We start from the raw sequence: 18,117 nt of genomic DNA, 5'->3' as shown, positions 1-18,117 counted from the left end.
TTTAATCAAAGAAAAATATTTTACGAATTGATATCCACATAATCTAATTAATTGTTGATCACCGCTCGCAGGGCAAAAAGATTCTTCCGCACCGAAATGACGAATGAACTGTTCACGAAGCTGTCGGTAGTTGATCATCAAAGCTGAATCCAGCACCGAGAGGCTTGCCGACACGTTAGCCCAAAGAAGCTCCAAATAAAAGCGCCCCTCTCGTCCTTGCTTGTACAACGTTTTCAATAGAGGCTATTGAAGAGCACACAGACTATTGTTGCATGCATACACAGCACAAGCAGTGACTCGTATCACCTCTAAAGACAAACATAAGGCACGTCATGATCACAGAGAGAATGCTTGATGATAGGACAAACATAAGACAATTACCTCCGTCAGGATGATTGTACGACAAACATAAGACAATTACCTCCGTAGTGCCAGCCCTGCTCATGGAGAATCATGTCGTTTCAGTTTGCTGTGATGCTTTCGGTAGAAAACCAAATGACTGTCCTGGCATTTCAGCATCTTTGATTGCCATTACCAACTCTCGGGATTGCAAGTGCCTTCACATCTCGGATTCTCTCACAACATTAATTCATCGAGATATATTCCGTGAACAATCGCACACCGTGATTTATTGCAGTCTCGGGCAAGATTCTATAACCACAGAAAATATGGTCCTTGTTCTAACAATACATTACCATATCCCATAAGACTCTTTGGATCGTCTTTTCCGAGGATTGATCTCCTCCTTTTCAGCCTCTCCAGTTGTCTTTCATTGTCCTAATTTTCCTCAGCGTCTCGACTGGAGTACCACAGCTGACTCTAGCCTGCAAATTGCCAAGTTCAAGTTGATAAGCTGATCCAGAATATAAAACAAATATGTAAATCCAGATATTTGAAATATGACCAAAACAAAGGACAATAGTCGATATGGCAGATGGAAGTAATAACGGTTATACAGGAAAACAGACTTGGACAAAGTTCATATGCCTTCTGTCTTCCACATATGTCGAGAAATCTTATGCAATTCATTAACATTATTTCTATCCCTCGGGAAATTGCACACATGATGTTGAGAGCACAGTCATCATCGAGGCTCCCGTTTCATAACTGTATGCTGTCACCTAAAAGAATGTGCAGCCATAAGCATCCAATGCTAAAATGCTGAGGACTTGAATGTGCAAGCTTCAAAAGACGTATTCATTTCACATCCCATGAACGGTCCATCTGACAGTATGGTAGTTGAATTCTAGCAATAAAGCCATCATTTTATCTTCATGGAATGCACTATTTCATTTTACAGCTAGTAGACTGGTAATGCTAACTCTTTCATTCATGCTGTGTAGATCCACCTTTTAAGTCTAAAGTTCCCTAGCTTAAAAACATCTATATCTTCTTAGAGGCAGCTTAAGACCATTGCTGGGAGAATCAAGCTGTGTATCAGATTAGCAATTTATGTAGTCAGCCACTAGTTTAACATAATATGCCCGTTTCTTTTTTTTTTTTCTTTCCCTCCCTCAAGCAATACAATGAATCAAAAAGAAAGCAAAAAACCTGTATCTCGGGTAAGTCAACCCGCATGAATGGATTAGTTTGTAGTTCTTCGTCAATTGTCGAAGGAATGGTAGGCTGGCCTTTTTTACGCTGATTTTGAGCCCATAATAGCTTCTGTGATACCTTTTCATTGTCTGGTTCAACCGTTGACGCAAACTGCAGGTTCTTCACCGTGTACTGCAGGAAATCACAAATTTAGCCTCATCATCTCTTCCCAACATAAGGGAAAGACTAGAAGTTGCAACAGATCTAAGAATAAAATGATGTATGTTTCACAGTACTATTGACATGTTTCCCTCCTACATCAGAGCAACAAAAAATTTGTCACATACACAAGACAATGATTTATTAAATGGAAATGACATATCATGAAGATATCTGTATTATCAGATATAGCAGGGGAGGTAAACATGATAAACTGTTTTATCGTAGATTACCAAATTACAGCTGTAATCAAATTGTATGCCACATTTGCTGCTTATGTTGACTACACTTCTCGATAGCAACTATAAGGAATCAGCATCATGCATACATCATCTGATGTACATTTTCCCCAAGGATATATTTTTCCACTAATCAAGATCTCATCAATTGCATAACAAATACAATCAGCTAACATTTGCAATCTATGCATTTCCTGGATTAGTCTAGTAATGACCTTTTTAACTTTTTGGAATGCATCGAACTTAGATGTGTTTAAGCACCTTCTGCTACACTATTTCCATTACCTATATTCAACAACCTCGTTTGGCATGACTAGTCCAACCAGGAATCGAAATAGAAACTCTAAGGTCCATGACTTCAGTCCATTCTATCACGAGGAAAAGGTTCTCATATTAGATATTCGGATTAATAAAAAGCACACCTCATGGCCACAATAAACACGGGTAGGCTTCGGCAGTGAACCCAATGTCACACATAGTGATTGATACATCTGTTCTGCAGTGCCTTCAAAAAACTTACCACAACCAGCGATAAACTGAAAATCAAAAGGAATAAAAGAGTGTCATCCTATCAGAGTGTAATGCATCCATATTATAGAACAAAGAACATGATGTCGACTCACCAATGTGTCTCCAGTAAATACAGCTGGATCTTCCCCTTTACTGGTCACATAATAGCTAATATGACCCATGGTGTGGCTGATGAAACCAGATCATAAGTACATTTTCAGGTTGAGAACCAAAAAAGGTTGAAAAAGAGTGAAAAAAAAAAGCAACATCAACTAATAGATTATATCTTCATCCTTTATGAGTAATATAAATAATTCAAGGACTTGAGTTTACTTTTCCATCCTGCATCAATGGTGATCACTAAAAAACATCTTAAGGTACAATGTGCTTCCTTATAGAGGATGCAAGAAATGATTAGATGATGCAAATGGACAACTCGAAGCTCAGACTAGGACAGGTTCAAACCTCTAAATAAAGATTATTAAATTGTCTGAGGTTTTATTTGTTCTGAGCTACTGCACCATTCGTTCTGGAAATGCATGAGGGAATGCAAGGAGAATTGACCAGCTCAAAGACGCCACAGTTCACCATTTTTCTAGTGACCAACTTGACCAACATTTTCCAAGAGGAGATGTTGCTGCTATGTACAGAATTCCATCTTATTGACTTGGCACTATCATTCAACGTACACATGTGCATTTTTACAAATGTGGAAAGCTTTGCCCTTTAATCGATGAAAACTTAGGATGTTTAATTTTAATAAATAATATGTATTGTCACATTCATATTATCACCAAAGTCGTTCTCAGATGGTATATGTTGCCATCACCAATAGTTGCTTATGACATCACATATTATGGTTTGCCTGTCATGTTAATCAGAAACTAAAGCTCAATAATTCCTTTCAGCTTCATGACCAAAGATATAGATATTCTTCACGTTCCAGTTTATCTAGCACAAACCACCAATAATTATGATGTATAATTCACTTACGAACTTGAGGCAGTGCAAGAAAATGTTTGTTCAATCAAAATTTTTCTGAGTTCTCGATAAAAGTGGCTCAAGGACAATTAATTAACAATGTCATCATACTATTTGCTGGTTTTGAAGTCTGTTTATCTTATGTCCTCGGGCTGTCAAAATGATTCATTTATATTTTCAATTCTAAGGGTATGTTTGAGAACACATTTGAAATAAACATTGAGGGCCCAATACACATGTCATGTGAATCGGTATTTGTTTAATTTTTTTTCAAACTGCATCTAGCCTGGATGCTGCATTGAAAATGCTCAAATGCTGATGCTACCTCATGGTAGCATTAGCATTTCAACATTTGAAGGATGCCAATGTAATTTTTAAAATTCCAAAAGTACCTTATAACTTTATCTAAAATTAAATATTACCAAAATGATTTAGTGATAAACCAAGTTGATCTATATTTTCTATAAGATAAAATTTTATTTATTTATTTATTTATTATATGTTTGGGCCATACTAATTTTTTATAAGATTACATATATTATTTACTTATTAATTTAATGAAAATATATATATTCACTTTTGAACAAATATTAAGAATATTAGAAAGGTAAATTTATCAAAAATATTTAATGAACTTTTGAATATAATTTTACTAAAAAAAATTTACGTCAATGCACATTTAAAATATAGTTTTCATATGTTGTCTACTAAACACTTGGAGCATTCCATGACTGCACATTTATTCAAACCCCTTTCTCCGACCGCACATTAGAAATGCAAATGTGTTACCAAACGCAGCCTAAGTGTTCCTCCATATGTGAATTAAACAACTTGCTATCCTATGTCTCAGAATCAGTCACAAGCTAGTTCGACATCAACATGTGGCAGTCCTGCAATTCTACATGTGATATATCACTGTCCAATAATAGTTTCTCAAATGAGACTGACATAGGGTTGTGATTTTGATTTCATCTTGTCGCTTCACAGTGCACAAACAATCAAGTAAGAATGCATAGATCACACAGGAATACAGGGTATGTAGAGCAAGATAGGGTATGGAGAGCAAGATGTGATACAAGAGGAGTGACCCCATACCATGGTGTGTGGAGCGCCAGTATCTCCATATCCGGCCCCAGAGGCAGCTTATCCCCGTTCTCTAAATTATCCGTGCAACCTTTGACGGAGTCTTTTGATCCACCAAAGACTTTTATCCCTGGCACCAACTGCTTCATCTTCTCGTTCCCACCTGCATGATCCCTATAATGAACGGGGCACTTTCAGAAGACAACATATAACGGGCTACCAACCTAATCCAACGACTTCTAGTACTGCAGAGCTCAAAATTCTCAGAGTAGATGAACAATTTGGTGAATCTTGGGTCAAGAACTTATCGGAACTAGCAAAAAGGATAAGAGGAGAGGGGATTTGGACCAACCAGTGGTGGTGAGTAGTGAGGACAAGCTTGAGATCGGCCCCGATCTGCTTCGCCGTCCAGCAGACCTTGTCGGGCTCGACGGGATCGACGGCCGCCGCCTCCCCGGACACCTCATTCACGATTCTGGAAGTCGCGCGAAACGGGAACGGATCAAGAAAACAAGAGGATCAAAAGCAAATCTAGGGTTCGAAGCAACGGGAAATCGCGGGGGAAAGGATCAACCGGTGCTCACATGTAGGCGTAATTGTCTTCCAAGCACTCGACGTGAACAATCTTCATCGTCGCTCTTCGCGATTCTTCGATGGTCGAGAAGACGCAGAGAGCGAGCGAGCAGAGCGAGAGAGAAGTGGGGTAGGAGCGGAGGGGGTCGGGGGTGGGTTAAGGAAGAAGGTGAAGTCGCTGGGACTAGAAGAGTGCGTTTAGCGACACGTGGCAAGACGGCAAGCATTCTCTGGAAGCTCATCTGCGTATAATAATTATTTTTAATATATATTAATAAGGACGATTTATCTGAAAAATATCTTCATTCTAGAAATTATGTCTGGTTATGTAATGATCTTTTAGCTTCAATGAAGAATCATAACAGTATTATATCGGAGTTCATCGATCGTGTTAGCTGTCGCCAGATGCAGGCTTGTTAAATGATGTCTATTATATTTAGTTACAGGTCTACTAATCTAAGTTACTCACTGGTACAACACAGAGCCAGCTAGTTTGGATTTTGTTGTTGTTGTTGTTGTTGTTGATCTTTTTGGTTTATGGATGCCGACAACAGGAAGTGATTGCATGTTATATGAAGCTGAACTGGAATTCTATAGGAAAAAGTACAGAATTCGGGGAAGAACATGAGATAAATGGAGAGCAGCTGAAGAGCAATCGGTCTTGGTCATGGAGGATTCCAGCTAATGTCCTATGCTATCAAAAACACAGACTAAGCTGTAACGTGCACGGGTTGAAATGTTTCCCGATCTTGCGGACCCATAACTTGAAGCACGCAGTGGGATACAGCACATGATCCACCTCTCTGATAGAGACAATAAGATAAAAGAACAGGTTTTGGATACTTCGATATCGCATGCTCGCACAAGAAAAGCGCTAGAACGACACCCCAAGAAATCTATCAGCTCAACATGAATCCAAGAGCAGAAACTAGGAGTCCATTTCATATCTGAATAGGTCATATTTTGTTCGATCCATCAAATCTTTCAGGAACAAAGGATGGGATATCAAACTTCCAGATACAAAAGAAGACGACTTTAAGTTGTCTATTGATAACACCAACCATTTATTTTGTTCACAACAGCAGTTTCATCCTGGAAGTACAAATTACAGATCAAATTTATCGGAGGTTATATGAAATCTCAAGGTTGAGTAATGTTACAGCACAAACTCAGCAAAAACATTTAATAAAGAGATTAAGAAGATAAATCAAAGCGCTAACTTCCATATCGAAGATTGAAGAAGCATCGAGGCAACCCTTACAATGATGAGCTCACCGACCTTTTGGGTTCATGATCTGTGAAAACACAGCACTGGGGGTCAACCCATCCGAGTCCTCGCTAGCTACACTCCGCCCTCCAATGCTTATCGAGGTGGTTGTGGTTGTTGTGGTGCTTGATTCCATAGATGGGTCATCAGGAACTTTCTTTCCGAATATCATAAGTGTTGCTGCCTCGTCTGAGATACCAGTACTGATGCTGCCACTCTCCTCGGCACTCTCCTGCAGCTGGAGGGCAAACTCGAGGTTCCACAGCACATCACCCATTGATGGTCGTTCGGTCCCAACATCTGCCACACACTTCTCGGCAGTCTCAGCAAACTTCTTTAGGCACTGCGGAGCAATCTTACCCTTTAAGTAGGGATCAATGATCTGATCTAGTATTCCCTTCTTCTGGCAGTGTGCTGCCCACTCAGCCAAGCTGACTTGTTCCTTCGGAAGTGTAGGGTTTAGAGCTGGCCGAGCGCACAGGACCTCAAACAACACAACCCCGAACGAGTATACATCAGATTTCTCGGTAAGCTGCTGCCTCCGGAAGTATTCTGGGTCAAGATATCCAAAGCTTCCCTTCACCACTGTGCTGACATGAGTGTGATCCAGTGTCGGACCAGTCTTGGAAAGACCAAAATCTGAAACCTTTGAGACCCATTTCTCATCTAACAGAATGTTTGTGGTCTTCACATCTCGGTGGATGATGGTGTACTTGGCACCAGTATGGAGGTAGTGCAGTCCGCGAGCTGCCCCAATGCAGATATCGAGTCGCTGCCTCCAGGTGAGGGGCGGCTTTTGAGTCTTGTATAGATGCTCACGGAGGGTCCCATGGGCCATGTAGTCGTACACCAGGATCATCTCACAGTTCTCCTCACAGTAACCAATCAAAGAGACAAGGTGCCTGTGGCGAAGCTTGGAAAGCATCTCAATCTCAGTCTGAAATTCATGAACACCTTGCTCGGACATCGGATTACCACGCTTGATGGCTACCTTTGTCCCACCATCTATCTCCCCATGGTAAACCTTTCCAAATCCACCAACACCAAGGAGGAGAGACTCATCAAAACCTTTTGTGGCAGCCTTTATTTCAGCAAATGAGAAGTGGCGGCAAAGGTTTGTGGGGAGTGATGAGGCATAGCTCCCACTAGTGTTTGATTTAGCTGATGCAGATGAATGAGAATTTCCATACAAGGAGAGAGGAAGCCAACCAGAAGGCCCATCACTGCTACCAGCATCCTTTCCTTTCTTCTTTTGGCGCCTGCAGATCCTGATAAGACAGAAACCAACAAGCAAGAGTGCAAACCCTCCAACAACCCCGCCAGCAATTGCCGCAGTTCTACTCTTGGATTTCGTGGATTGCCCATCAAAAATCTTGCTAGCATCCACCTCTGGATCAGGCCTTGGTGGTGGATTAAGTCCTGCAAGACTTGCATTGCTGTTTTGCAACTTAAAGATCTCAAGCCCATTCAAGATAGCATCATAAAACTGTGGTTTGAGTTTGGTATCTGGGTGGAGTGCAATCCATAGCTCCATCTGTCCGCTTCCTGTTGTGACCACGACATAGTCCTTAAAAACAGGTATACCTATTCCAGTGCTCCACCCGATTACATCAGCCTCTTCCTGTGCAGTCTGGTTGTTGATGTAGATATCAAAGACTCTTTGGTTTAACTTGGTTATCGGATACTGGATCTCGCAGAAATGGAACCTTACGAGATAGTAAAAGCCAGCATCCACTGTGAGAATCCATGTGAGATTATAATTCAGGTTGACATTTGCATTTGGCCCCATTGATCGTGCAGTTGAGTAGACATCCACCGGTGCAATATAGTTTGGAACATTATCCGTGTATGAGATGGTGACATTCGGATCGTTGGAGTAGGTCACACCGAAAGAAGACCCATAGATGTATGGTGAATCATCATTCCAAGAGCGGAACAAGCCAGAGTCCTGGGTAGGGGAAAGGGACTGCCCACCCACATTGAGCCGATACACTGTCTCTAGAGCCCAGTCCTGGTCAATTGTATAGGGCAGGGAACTTCCACCCATGACGAGCATAGGGCTTGCAGAGCTAAAGATGTCCGGAATCGACACGATCTCGATACCATTGATAAAAGCAAAAGCATTGGGATGGGTGGTCGATGGGCTAAAAGTGAGGTTGAGGCCACCGGTAGAGACATTAACCGAGAACTCGCGGGCGAGGTAGGCATAGTTGAGTGAATCGGCAGTGAGATAGGCGCTGAAGTTACTGAGAAGGGTGTGTGTGTCGGAAGTGACGGAGAAGAATGCATCCGATGCAACATGGTTGGAATAATTGGAAGGGTAGAAGTGGAGGCGGACATACTTGCGGCCCGGGCCGACAGGGAAGGAGTAGGTGTACGGGGAGGTGAAGACCCGGGCCGTCAAGTACGGGACTTCCGGGACCGACGAGTCTTGCTGGGGAGCTGTGAAGCCGACGGCATTCAGAGAAGGGCCGTACTTAGATCCAGCGTCGCCGGTCCAAGTTTGGGAGTCGGTATCAATGGCCTGCCCTGAAGCGCCACAGTTGAGGAGGATGTGGTCCCGAGGGACATAGGTGGAGTTATCGGCGGCGACCAAGATCGGGGCCATCGCCAAGAACAGGAGCAAGGAAGCCGACCCGAAACGGTTCCTCATGTGGAAACACCACACTATGCACCACCCAGAAGAACAGAACTTTGGGAAGAAACTAGCAATCAAGCCGAAGACCAAGACTGGATTTTTAGCCCTAGATACAGCAAAAATCGAATCTTTGATGAAGAAAACAGAAGATTTCCCTCAAGTTCTTGCATTCCTCTTGGATTCAGAGGAGAAATCCACAGAACGAGGAAAATAAACCGGAATTCCTGCAGAAATACTGAAATCTAAGACGGAATATTTGGCAAAAAAATTGTCGGAAAAGAGAACAACAACAGATCTACAAAACGCAGCTGAAATAAATCAAAACCGGATGAAGCGGAAGCCTAGATCGACGGGGAAGAGCAACGTGAGTACCTTGCATGAGCTCCGATGGCGGAAAGAACCGCGGGGAATCTTTGGTGAGGGAGGAACACCTCTTCAGTTCTTACAAGCTATCAACTACTTCCCCATTTATTTCCTTCCCTATTAGCTTAATGGAAAGTGCATTATTAGTCGATCCCTTGTATGATACGGCTGTCGCTTCGGCACCAAGAACCCTCCCGAGAACCTTACCCGGAGGCCGATTTCTCGTGGGTCCCACCTAATCATCCAGTAACCGAAATGGTGTGACACCGGGTTCGTCAGGGAAAGACGTGTTGAAGAGCGACGCACCTCGCTCACCGCGTTTGGCGACCCACCGACGCCAGCTGTTGTCGGAACGGAGCCAGTGATGGACCGGGTGGTGATGGTGGGTCCAGCAAAAGATCGTCCAACTTGAACCGTTGGATCGCGGGGCTCTTTGATTCGTTCGAACACGTATTTTTCTACGGTAGGTTGACGCCAAAGGGTCCGAATCCGACATGAACGCATGAACATGGGGAACATTAACGCTCCGGAAAGACAGCGTTGACTCGGTAACATGTAGACGGTGGTGGTGGATCACAACCCGATTGAGGCGACCAATAAAAAACGATTATTTAGGTGGAGCCCACATCATCTAATATATTTTTCCCTCCGTCACGCCGCAAATTAAGAATATCGTGTGAGAAACCAATTTCCCTATCGCATTTTCATGTAATTATATTAGTGGTAGATCGAACCTTCACGGCTTTGACGATCAATTCATTTGAATGTGATTCTTAGGAAATGGTAGCTATTCTTAGGAAAATTTGACATCCATGGTAAATAATTATAGTGAGGATGGTATTGGGTGAGTAAGCTCATCCCAAAACTGAGTTAACACAACATTATGTTACCTAATACCTACAAGTAAATTGCAGTAAATACATGGCATAACGTATACATCACACTACCTCCGATTTCAATTCGATTATGTTCATGAATTAGTGAAACAAAGATGCCAAGAATTTTGGTTATTTGTTGACAATTATAATCCGATGAATTCCTAAAGAAAGCCCATAGGTTTTGTTTTTCTTTGAAGTGTGTTTATTTTTAAATTTTCATAATAATATTATGTATTTACCTAATACACAGAGCTTTATTGATTTGACAGTCAACCATCTATTATTTGTTTTTTGTTTTCTTTTTTTCATATAGATCGATCCATAAGGTGAATCGTAGTGATTACGATGTTTTTAACAATATCAACAATATGCTATAATACAGTATATATATATATATATATATATATATATATATATATATATATATATATATATATATTATTTATTTATTTATATAATAGTGTTTTTATACTATGTCAGTGTTTTCAGTAATACTAGATAAATACTATAACATAGTAAAAATATATATTTTTAATATATTTAAAGTTAAAAGTATAAAAATATTATAATTGGAATGATTTATTCTATGAACTAACTTATAGAGACAAAAAAAAAAAAAGAATAGATGATTGGTGGTATTTTATCTACTAAATAAAAAAGGAGGTGATTAGAGAAGAATGAAAATGAAGATATTTTTCAGAAATATATCGATAACTTGCCCATTATAATCTCCTTTATGTGATATTTGAATGAAAAGAGTGAAATAAAAAACGTGGAGATTTTTCGATCAGTTTATTTCACAAATAACAATCAACCATATAAATATTTGTCCATGCAACTTTAAATATAACTAATCATATATAATATTTTTATTAATCAAATATAAATTTACTTGATCTTTCGTCAAATGGGCTAATTACATAATAACCCTTAATTATATTTTTTAATATTTTGATATCTAAATTTAAAAAAATTATATTAAAATCTCTATAATTATGAAAGTGAAACATTTAGTTCCATTTATCCTAAAGTCGTTAGTTTTATTAATCATAGATGATTGTTATGGATAAAGAAAATGAGAATGAAAGATGAGAACCACTCGATAAACTATATCAGCACATATATAAATATCAAACAATTATTTCCTCACTCTACATCTGTATCGAGATCAATGCAGATAAAGATAATAAGTAGCTACGTTTTTTATTTATTTATCTCAATTTACCTCATATATTACCGTTATTCTCTCTCCTTATCCACAACAAATATCCGCGACCCCTGTTCGTCACTGTTAATATTATTCGTCATTACCGAAAACATAATTAGGATATTAAAATTATAATTTTTACCTCTCGTTTTTATACTTCTATCGATAAAATAAAAGATATTATGTAAATAAAACTAGATATTTAACTTTAATATTTATAGATATTTTAATATAAATATTTTAAATATATAAATCGAAATATTAAAAAAGTTTAACTATAAAGATAATATGCAATTAGCCCTTAATGAAAGCGGGTCTAACCTAACCCAATTCGTACCGGTCGAATCGGATCGGATCGGATCGGTGCAGGGTTAGAAATGCCACCCATTCTCTAACCCTACCCTTATCGTAACCCTGGCTATAAATGCTAAGCCGAAGCGGTGGTAGCACGCATCCGCCGAACGAAGCCTCCAGTGTTTCGTCATCACATCCTTTGAGGTATGCCGAGGAACTCGTCGATTCCTAATCCATTCCCAAGAAAATTTCACGGAAAATATGTTCGAGATCTAATTCTTTTCCCCGTCATGTGCGAAATTGATTTTCCGGTTGTAGTTGGTGGTGGAGGCTGTTCGTTGCATCGATTTGTATTCGTTATTTAGGGTTTCGCAAGTTTCAGATTCGAGAATCTGTGTCCGTGAGACGGCATGGCGGACGAGAATCCATCAGATGTGAAGGAGGAGGTTTCGGAGGTAATAGAGTCGATGTGCGTCTTTGTCTAGGGCTAGCGAGATTTATACTCGTGATAGGGTCGATGCGAATTTTCCTTACTCCACATAGATCTTGCCTATTATTCTGATTCATTTACTTCTGGCAATAATGCCTGCAGTTGGCCCCCTTTGATCCGACCAAGAAAAAGAAAAAGAAGAAGGTTGTTCTTCAGGACTCTGCTGAGGTGGTGGATAAATTAGCCGAGAAAACGGAGAATTTAACTGGTATAGTTCTTGTTGAAGTAGTTCATTGGACTCTCACTTTTCGTTAAGCGCAGAATATTATGGGTTGTGCAAGCTGAAATGTTTATCCATCGCAGTTGCTGACTCGGGTGAGCCTAGTTTTGCTGGCATGAAGAAAAAGAAGAAGAAACAGGTTAGTTGGGAAGCAGTACGATGATGTCTAGGGATTAGGTTCTTGCAGCTTCCTTTTGATGATGACATGATTTATATGTTGTTTTGGCCATTCAGGTTGACACTAACTTTCTGAATGATGAAAATGGTGATGTGGTAGATGATCTAACTGGTAAGATCCGTGTGTAGTAATTTTGGATGATTTGATTTTGGTCATTTCAGTTTTAAGATTGCCAACAATGACTGATCCAGGCTATAAAAAGTAATTATTTGTGAAATAACTATGAATTTTTGTTATTAACAAAACATTTGATGATTAGTCCATGTAGGTGGGAGAGAATCACAATTCAAATATAAACAGTGACCCATTCAGTTTAATAAATTTGCTGTATATGTAATGTGTAGAATTGAATTCAAAGATGAATATATCTGGAAAGCTTCATCCAGAAGGCCTTTTGTACATTGATATTTTGAACACATTAATTTGGATTCTTTTGAACATGATAGCAGTTAATATTGTTGTTAATGTTCAGGTGATCAAGTTGGCGGGGAGGACGAAGGAGAAGGCATCGTCCTTGGGGTTGGTCGATACCCTTGGGAAGGAACTGATCGTGATTATAAGTATGAAGAGGTGTGGTCATGTTATCTTTCATAAACTGAATTGCTTTTTCTTTACCTGGAATTCATAGTTGAAATGACATTCAAAGGTGTATTCTGTAAGTGTAGGTGCAGTTCATTCATGTTTTCCATCCCCTTTGTGTTTAGCATGAGTCTTACCTATGATGCACTTATTCTGGACCTAAGAAATCGATAGTGATTCTTGCCACAATCTGAAGTTAAGATAAATATATGTCAACTAAATTGGATGGATGTGTCAGCCTTTAGGGGCTTCAAGGTGAAAGCAAAATAACACAGAAATAGAGAAAGAGTCAACTTGATATTACCACAATAACTAGTACTTGGAGCATATCAAAATAGCTGTCTGGATTAGGATCTTTTTAGTCATCGGATGACATCTTCTTGTTTGCTGGGGGAGGCTAAACGGGATTTATCTTTGACTTTTTAGTTTTTGATCAAACTAATTCGAGATTAGGTGACATGCAAGTTGCTTGCGGCTGGATTAGACCCTTTACACTGTTATTCAGTTATAAGCTAATTTTTATGCTTATCATAGTTCAGTGATCATTTTCTGATTGGTGATGGTCCTGAAAGTTGGCATTCTTTTAAGTGGTTCTACTGCTGATGTTGCTAAAACACTCAAGTTGTGGTTTTGGAGAGGTATCTGATTAAAAATTGTGGCTAGTTTTAGCACTTTAGGTATCTAATGTACATAATTCTGACCAAGGATTTCAATGTTGTAGTCTTGTGTGGTATTGGCCTTTGCTTGGACTAGTACTGGTGTTGGAACTATATGACATTGTGGCGTGCCAACATAGGTGTGCTGGTGTAAGTGAGAGGCAGATGCTGGGATGGAGGAAGAGATGAGGGGCTGAGGGGGGCAAGAGAGAGTGATGACAAGGTGGACAGGAGGAGGAAAGCCAAGTGAAATAGTATACATCATACTCCTGTGGTCACCATCTCAATTAATATTAACATTGATATGACCTGCTAGATGATTTTGGGCCTTTTGGCTGGATCTCATGCTATCTTCCAAAACACCAAACCAGGCGCTTGCATTTTACGTTTTTGTTTTCTACCCTGTACAACATTTTTTTTGGTACTTGGTAAAAATCAGAATGGTTGGTTATTCTTTCTGAATCACATCTCCTTTTATGTTGAGGTTGTGGTGTAATCTGGGATTTGGTATCGTACTTGTTTCTACATCAGCAGCCACAAGGCTTGTACGAATCAGAACAATTGGTTATTCTTTCTGAATAACATCTGTTTTTATGTTTAGTTTGTGGTGGAATATTGAAAATGTTTGTGGGTACTTGTTTCTATGTGAGCTGCTCACATAATATTAAACATTTATATTTTAATCTGATATTTGCTATTGTCGATGCAGCTTCTGGGTAGGGTGTTTAATATTTTGCGTGAGCATAACCCTGATCTTGCTGGAGACAGGCGTAGAACTGTGATGAGGCCTCCACAAGTTCTTAGAGAAGGAACAAAGAAGACAGTTTTTGTTAATTTTATGGATCTATGCAAAACGTATAACCAATACCCTTCCGTATATTAATTTTCTTTTAATAATTTATGATCTACCTAGCTTCTACCGCACTTTTTGCTGTTTATGTTGTCAGAATGGCATTTCTTTTCTGTTATGTTAGTAATCAGATATTTTTCAAGGATATGCTTGAATACGTGTTCTTCTGTTTGAATGAAACTGTCTGCTGCATTGGGAAAAAAATTATATGGATTTAATTTTCATGTTTACTTCTATTGTAATGGTAATTTTAAGAAAAGATTTCAAGTAAGCTTTTCATGTCACTTTTCTTTGTTTTAATTTAAAGTTGACATATGATTGGTTATGATTTTTTCAATCATACATATATAAATTTCTAAACTGTGTTAGGAAACTTGGTAGTGCAGTTACTATAATTACCGAAGTGAGGTAGCTTAAATTGGTATAAATAATTACTCACTTATTCTGTCACCTGATGAAAATGCTTGTTTGTCATTTTGATCGAATTTGCAACCATTTTGATGATATAGAAAACTCTTGTATGCTTTTGCTGTGTGATTTGTCTATAGGGTATATACATTGAATGATATTTGCATTTTGATCAAGGTCATCCTTAAAATGCTTTTGCAACATAAAGGTACAATGATCTTCATTGATGGAAACAGGGATTGTCTTGCTGACCAGCATGTTGATGTGGTTGGAAATGTATCATGCCATGTTTACTTTTAGCAGAGCATTCTTTGTTTGTCTACTTGACCATCGTCTTCTTTTGATATTCTTAGTTCCATATTTGCAATATTTAGTCATAATGAACTGCCTTCTCAAAGAAAGCTTCTGATCTTCTTCAGGATGCATAGGCAACATGAGCATGTTATGAATTTCTTACTTGCTGAAATGGGGACAAATGGGTCTCTTGATGGGCAGCAGAGATTGGTTGTCAAGGGAAGATTTGCACCAAAAAATTTTGAGGGCATCCTCAGAAGATATGTCAGTAAGTTTCTACATGAACTGCCAAATTTAGATTTTAGTGCTTTGTTAATATCATCATTACCATTTTCTGTTGTCTTTATTGGTTTGAAATAACTTTTGATGTATTAGCAACTTGATTGAACAATAGGTTGAACATATCAAAGTGCTTCAGTAAATTGTTTGTTTTCGTATGTATTTTATTTATTAGTTTAGCAAATCGTGTTCTTTCCTAAATTTGACTAAGCTTGAGATTGATGCCAATATTAGAGGGTTGGCCAGTGGCCTTATATTTATCTCTTGACAATAAAGTGTAGTTAAACTATTGGTAAACCCTGCTATGTTTTATTATGGTGTATAAGTTTGATTGGAAGATTCTCAAAACATGATGATTCATATAACAAACTTGATTGCACTCTCCTTGTGATCGGGCTGTAGTTATGCCCAATGTACCTAAAATCATCAAACTCTCCTTGTGATTTTGCAGTCATTATTTCCAAGGTAGCCAAAATCTTCATCTTGAGCTGTTAATTAGTTAACTATATCATTGCTGAACTATTTTGGATAGGCATGCTGAATGTTATTTAGTTTCCTCGTACCTTTTATAATCATTATTAGTATGGCATTAATATTTGAGTATGATCTTCCCTCTTCATTATGATGTTTAGTAAAAGGATGGTTGGTAATTCAAATTCTGTCGCAAAAAAAATGTAACATGCTGATGCATCAAAAATTTTGACAGTTAAAACGAGGACTAAAAGAGTGTTGATTGTTGACTACTTTTCTAATGAACACCTTTTTTCCCTTCAGATGAGTATGTCATATGCAATGGCTGCAAAAGTCCGGATACGATACTTTCAAAGGAAAATCGTTTGTTCTTTCTTCGCTGTGAACAGGTGATCATCTAAACCCCTCAACTCCACATCGATTACTCTATACATTTACTCCAATTCAGTATATGGTTGGGCTTTAGTGCTTTCTCTTTTCCTCAAGGCCTATGATAGTCAACTAATATATTGCCTACATTGCCTGATTAGCCTTGTGATTATAATCTGATGTTGTTCTGAGGCCTTTGAGATGGTTAGAAGCACGAAGAACTGTGACTTTTTTTCATCATTCCTTTTATATGATTTAGTACAAATGTAAAAATATTCAAATTTGGTTTTGGTATCCTGTGCAAAAGTCTCTCTCTCTCTCTCTCTCTCTCTCTCTCTCTCTCTTATTTTTTTCTTCTCTTCACGCCACTTTTAATCTTTTTCTTTAGAGATCCACTTTTAATATTTACCTCAAACTTCAATTAGTGTCTTGGTCAAACTTGATATTTTTCTGAACATTGACTTCTAAAATTCCAAAAGTTTTTTTCATTAAAAAAAATGTTCTAGATTTATTTCAATTTGTGTGCAAATTTACAAAATACATCTGGCCTTGGATTAAGCTGTTCTAGATTTCCTCTGTGCTCCATCTTCTGGTGCACATCAGGCCGAAGAACCTGAACTGCTAGTCAGACTTAAATTTTCTGATAGCCTCTGAAGGTCTTCTGAGCTTTGGCTTTCTTTTTAGCTGGTCTTGAATAATATTATTTTCCTGGTTTTTTTTCAAAGAGTTTTCTTGTTCGACTGTGGGCATCTTTCTAGCTAATTCTTCAGGCATTCAAGTAACTTTGCATGATTAATTCGATCATTTCCTTCAGTGCGGCTCTTCACGATCAGTTGCACCCATCAAGGCTGGTTTTGTTGCACTGGTTGGCCGCCGAAAAGCTGGCACCTGATTTTCATCTCCCCAGTGTTGCTGCTGCTCTTCAACGTTTTACACAGACAGTATATTCAAACTTTTTTTTGTATCGATTTGCTTACAATTTTGTCCTTTTGGGAATTGCATGCTACATCAACTGAGTCAAATGTTCATCAGTTTTAAGAGCTTTTTTCATCTATAGCAATGGTGGAAACTGAAAGCTTAGATGAGCCATATACCATTGTAATTTCAGGCGAGGAGGCTGCAGTCTGGTCTTCGGATCCTGTGGGAACGTATTCTTATGTCATCGAAACCGAGGGCAATTTGTAGCAGGAACTCGAGTAATAAACTGACTGTCGAAACTAGTTTTGTGCTGTGCCAATTTGTGTTTGCTTTTTGCTCGATCTCGTTTCGCTACTGCTAGTTTCAGACTTTGTGACTCGAGCACGATTTGGAGGAACATGTAATGCTACTTTGGTTTATGGCATGCCAATCCCAAAGTTAACAAGAATTGTGCGTGCCCATCATTGTTATTAACATGCTTTTAACATGATGCTCGATGGTCTCTATTTTCTTTGGTTTTTTCTTTTGCTAAATAATTATTTTGCTAAATTAAAATCGCAACACGAATGTAACATCCACGGTACATTTTTTTTATCAAATCTCGCTTAATTTAAGCC

The 18,117-nt window shown here is 38.8% G+C and overlaps 3 protein-coding genes and 1 non-coding gene across 6 annotated transcripts; 2 read left to right on the top strand and 2 right to left on the bottom strand.

Moving 5' to 3' along the window:
• Nucleotides 1-607: 607 nt before the first annotated feature.
• On the bottom strand, nt 608-5,312 carry LOC135592507 (hydroxyacylglutathione hydrolase cytoplasmic-like). Its single transcript, XM_065081997.1, has 7 exons — nt 5,153-5,312; nt 4,921-5,043; nt 4,581-4,742; nt 2,618-2,693; nt 2,417-2,530; nt 1,552-1,728; nt 608-824 (listed from the first exon to the last, which is right to left on the bottom strand). Exons 1-7 carry the CDS (start codon nt 5,197-5,199, stop codon nt 750-752), a joined length of 774 nt encoding a protein of 257 aa, XP_064938069.1. The 5' UTR covers nt 5,200-5,312; the 3' UTR covers nt 608-749.
• Nucleotides 5,313-6,159: 847 nt separating this feature from the next.
• LOC103996971 (receptor-like protein kinase FERONIA) lies at nt 6,160-9,530 on the bottom strand. Of its 2 annotated transcripts, none has more exons than XM_009418051.3 (2): nt 9,419-9,530; nt 6,160-9,270 (listed from the first exon to the last, which is right to left on the bottom strand). In XM_009418051.3, the coding sequence occupies exon 2, from the start codon at nt 9,059-9,061 to the stop codon at nt 6,413-6,415; it is 2,649 nt and encodes an 882-aa protein (XP_009416326.2). In that variant the 5' UTR covers nt 9,062-9,270; nt 9,419-9,530; the 3' UTR covers nt 6,160-6,412. The 2 variants fall into 2 exon arrangements, with proteins under 2 accessions (XP_009416326.2, XP_009416327.2); XM_009418052.3 differs by having other exon boundaries at nt 6,160-9,152; nt 9,419-9,516.
• A 2,371-nt stretch (nt 9,531-11,901) lies between these two features.
• LOC135592506 (eukaryotic translation initiation factor 2 subunit beta-like) lies at nt 11,902-18,006 on the top strand. Of its 2 annotated transcripts, XM_065081996.1 has the most exons (11): nt 11,902-11,992; nt 12,107-12,243; nt 12,381-12,486; nt 12,582-12,637; nt 12,733-12,787; nt 13,149-13,246; nt 14,621-14,766; nt 15,589-15,731; nt 16,517-16,602; nt 17,397-17,523; nt 17,691-17,819. In XM_065081996.1, the coding sequence occupies exons 2-10, from the start codon at nt 12,199-12,201 to the stop codon at nt 17,472-17,474; spliced, it is 813 nt and encodes a 270-aa protein (XP_064938068.1). In that variant the 5' UTR covers nt 11,902-11,992; nt 12,107-12,198; the 3' UTR covers nt 17,475-17,523; nt 17,691-17,819. The 2 variants fall into 2 exon arrangements, with proteins under 2 accessions (XP_064938068.1, XP_064938067.1); XM_065081995.1 differs by lacking the exon at nt 17,397-17,523 and having other exon boundaries at nt 17,691-18,006.
• LOC135594550 (small nucleolar RNA SNORD34) lies at nt 16,697-16,780 on the top strand. The gene has a single exon (XR_010480104.1). It is a non-coding gene; the product is annotated as a small nucleolar RNA SNORD34 (small nucleolar RNA).
• Nucleotides 18,007-18,117: the final 111 nt, after the last annotated feature.

Source organism: Musa acuminata, chromosome BXJ1-9 (assembly GCF_036884655.1).
Source record: "Musa acuminata AAA Group cultivar baxijiao chromosome BXJ1-9, Cavendish_Baxijiao_AAA, whole genome shotgun sequence".
NCBI classification, from domain to species: domain Eukaryota; kingdom Viridiplantae; phylum Streptophyta; class Magnoliopsida; order Zingiberales; family Musaceae; genus Musa; species Musa acuminata.
This window is presented reverse-complemented; position numbering and strand designations above follow the sequence as displayed.

What these genes read in the sequence shown, in the direction of transcription:
- LOC103996971 (XM_009418051.3), bottom strand. Translation starts at nt 9,061, where the DNA reads ATGAGGAACCGTTTCGGGTCGGCTTCCTTGCTCCTGTTCTTGGCGATG.
- LOC135592506 (XM_065081995.1), top strand. Translation starts at nt 12,199, where the DNA reads ATGGCGGACGAGAATCCATCAGATGTGAAGGAGGAGGTTTCGGAG. An exon ending in TGAAGGAGGAGGTTTCGGAG is followed by an intron (nt 12,244 to 12,380) that starts GTAATAGAGTCG and finishes TAATGCCTGCAG; the next exon opens with TTGGCCCCCTTTGATCCGAC. An exon ending in AGAAAAAGAAGAAGAAACAG is followed by an intron (nt 12,638 to 12,732) that starts GTTAGTTGGGAA and finishes TTGGCCATTCAG; the next exon opens with GTTGACACTAACTTTCTGAA.
- LOC135592507 (XM_065081997.1), bottom strand. Translation starts at nt 5,199, where the DNA reads ATGAAGATTGTTCACGTCGAGTGCTTGGAAGACAATTACGCCTACAT. An exon ending in TATTTACTGGAGACACATTG is followed by an intron (nt 2,531 to 2,617) that starts GTGAGTCGACAT and finishes TTTGATTTTCAG; the next exon opens with TTTATCGCTGGTTGTGGTAA. An exon ending in GTGTTTATTGTGGCCATGAG is followed by an intron (nt 1,729 to 2,416) that starts GTGTGCTTTTTA and finishes GATTTCCTGCAG; the next exon opens with TACACGGTGAAGAACCTGCA.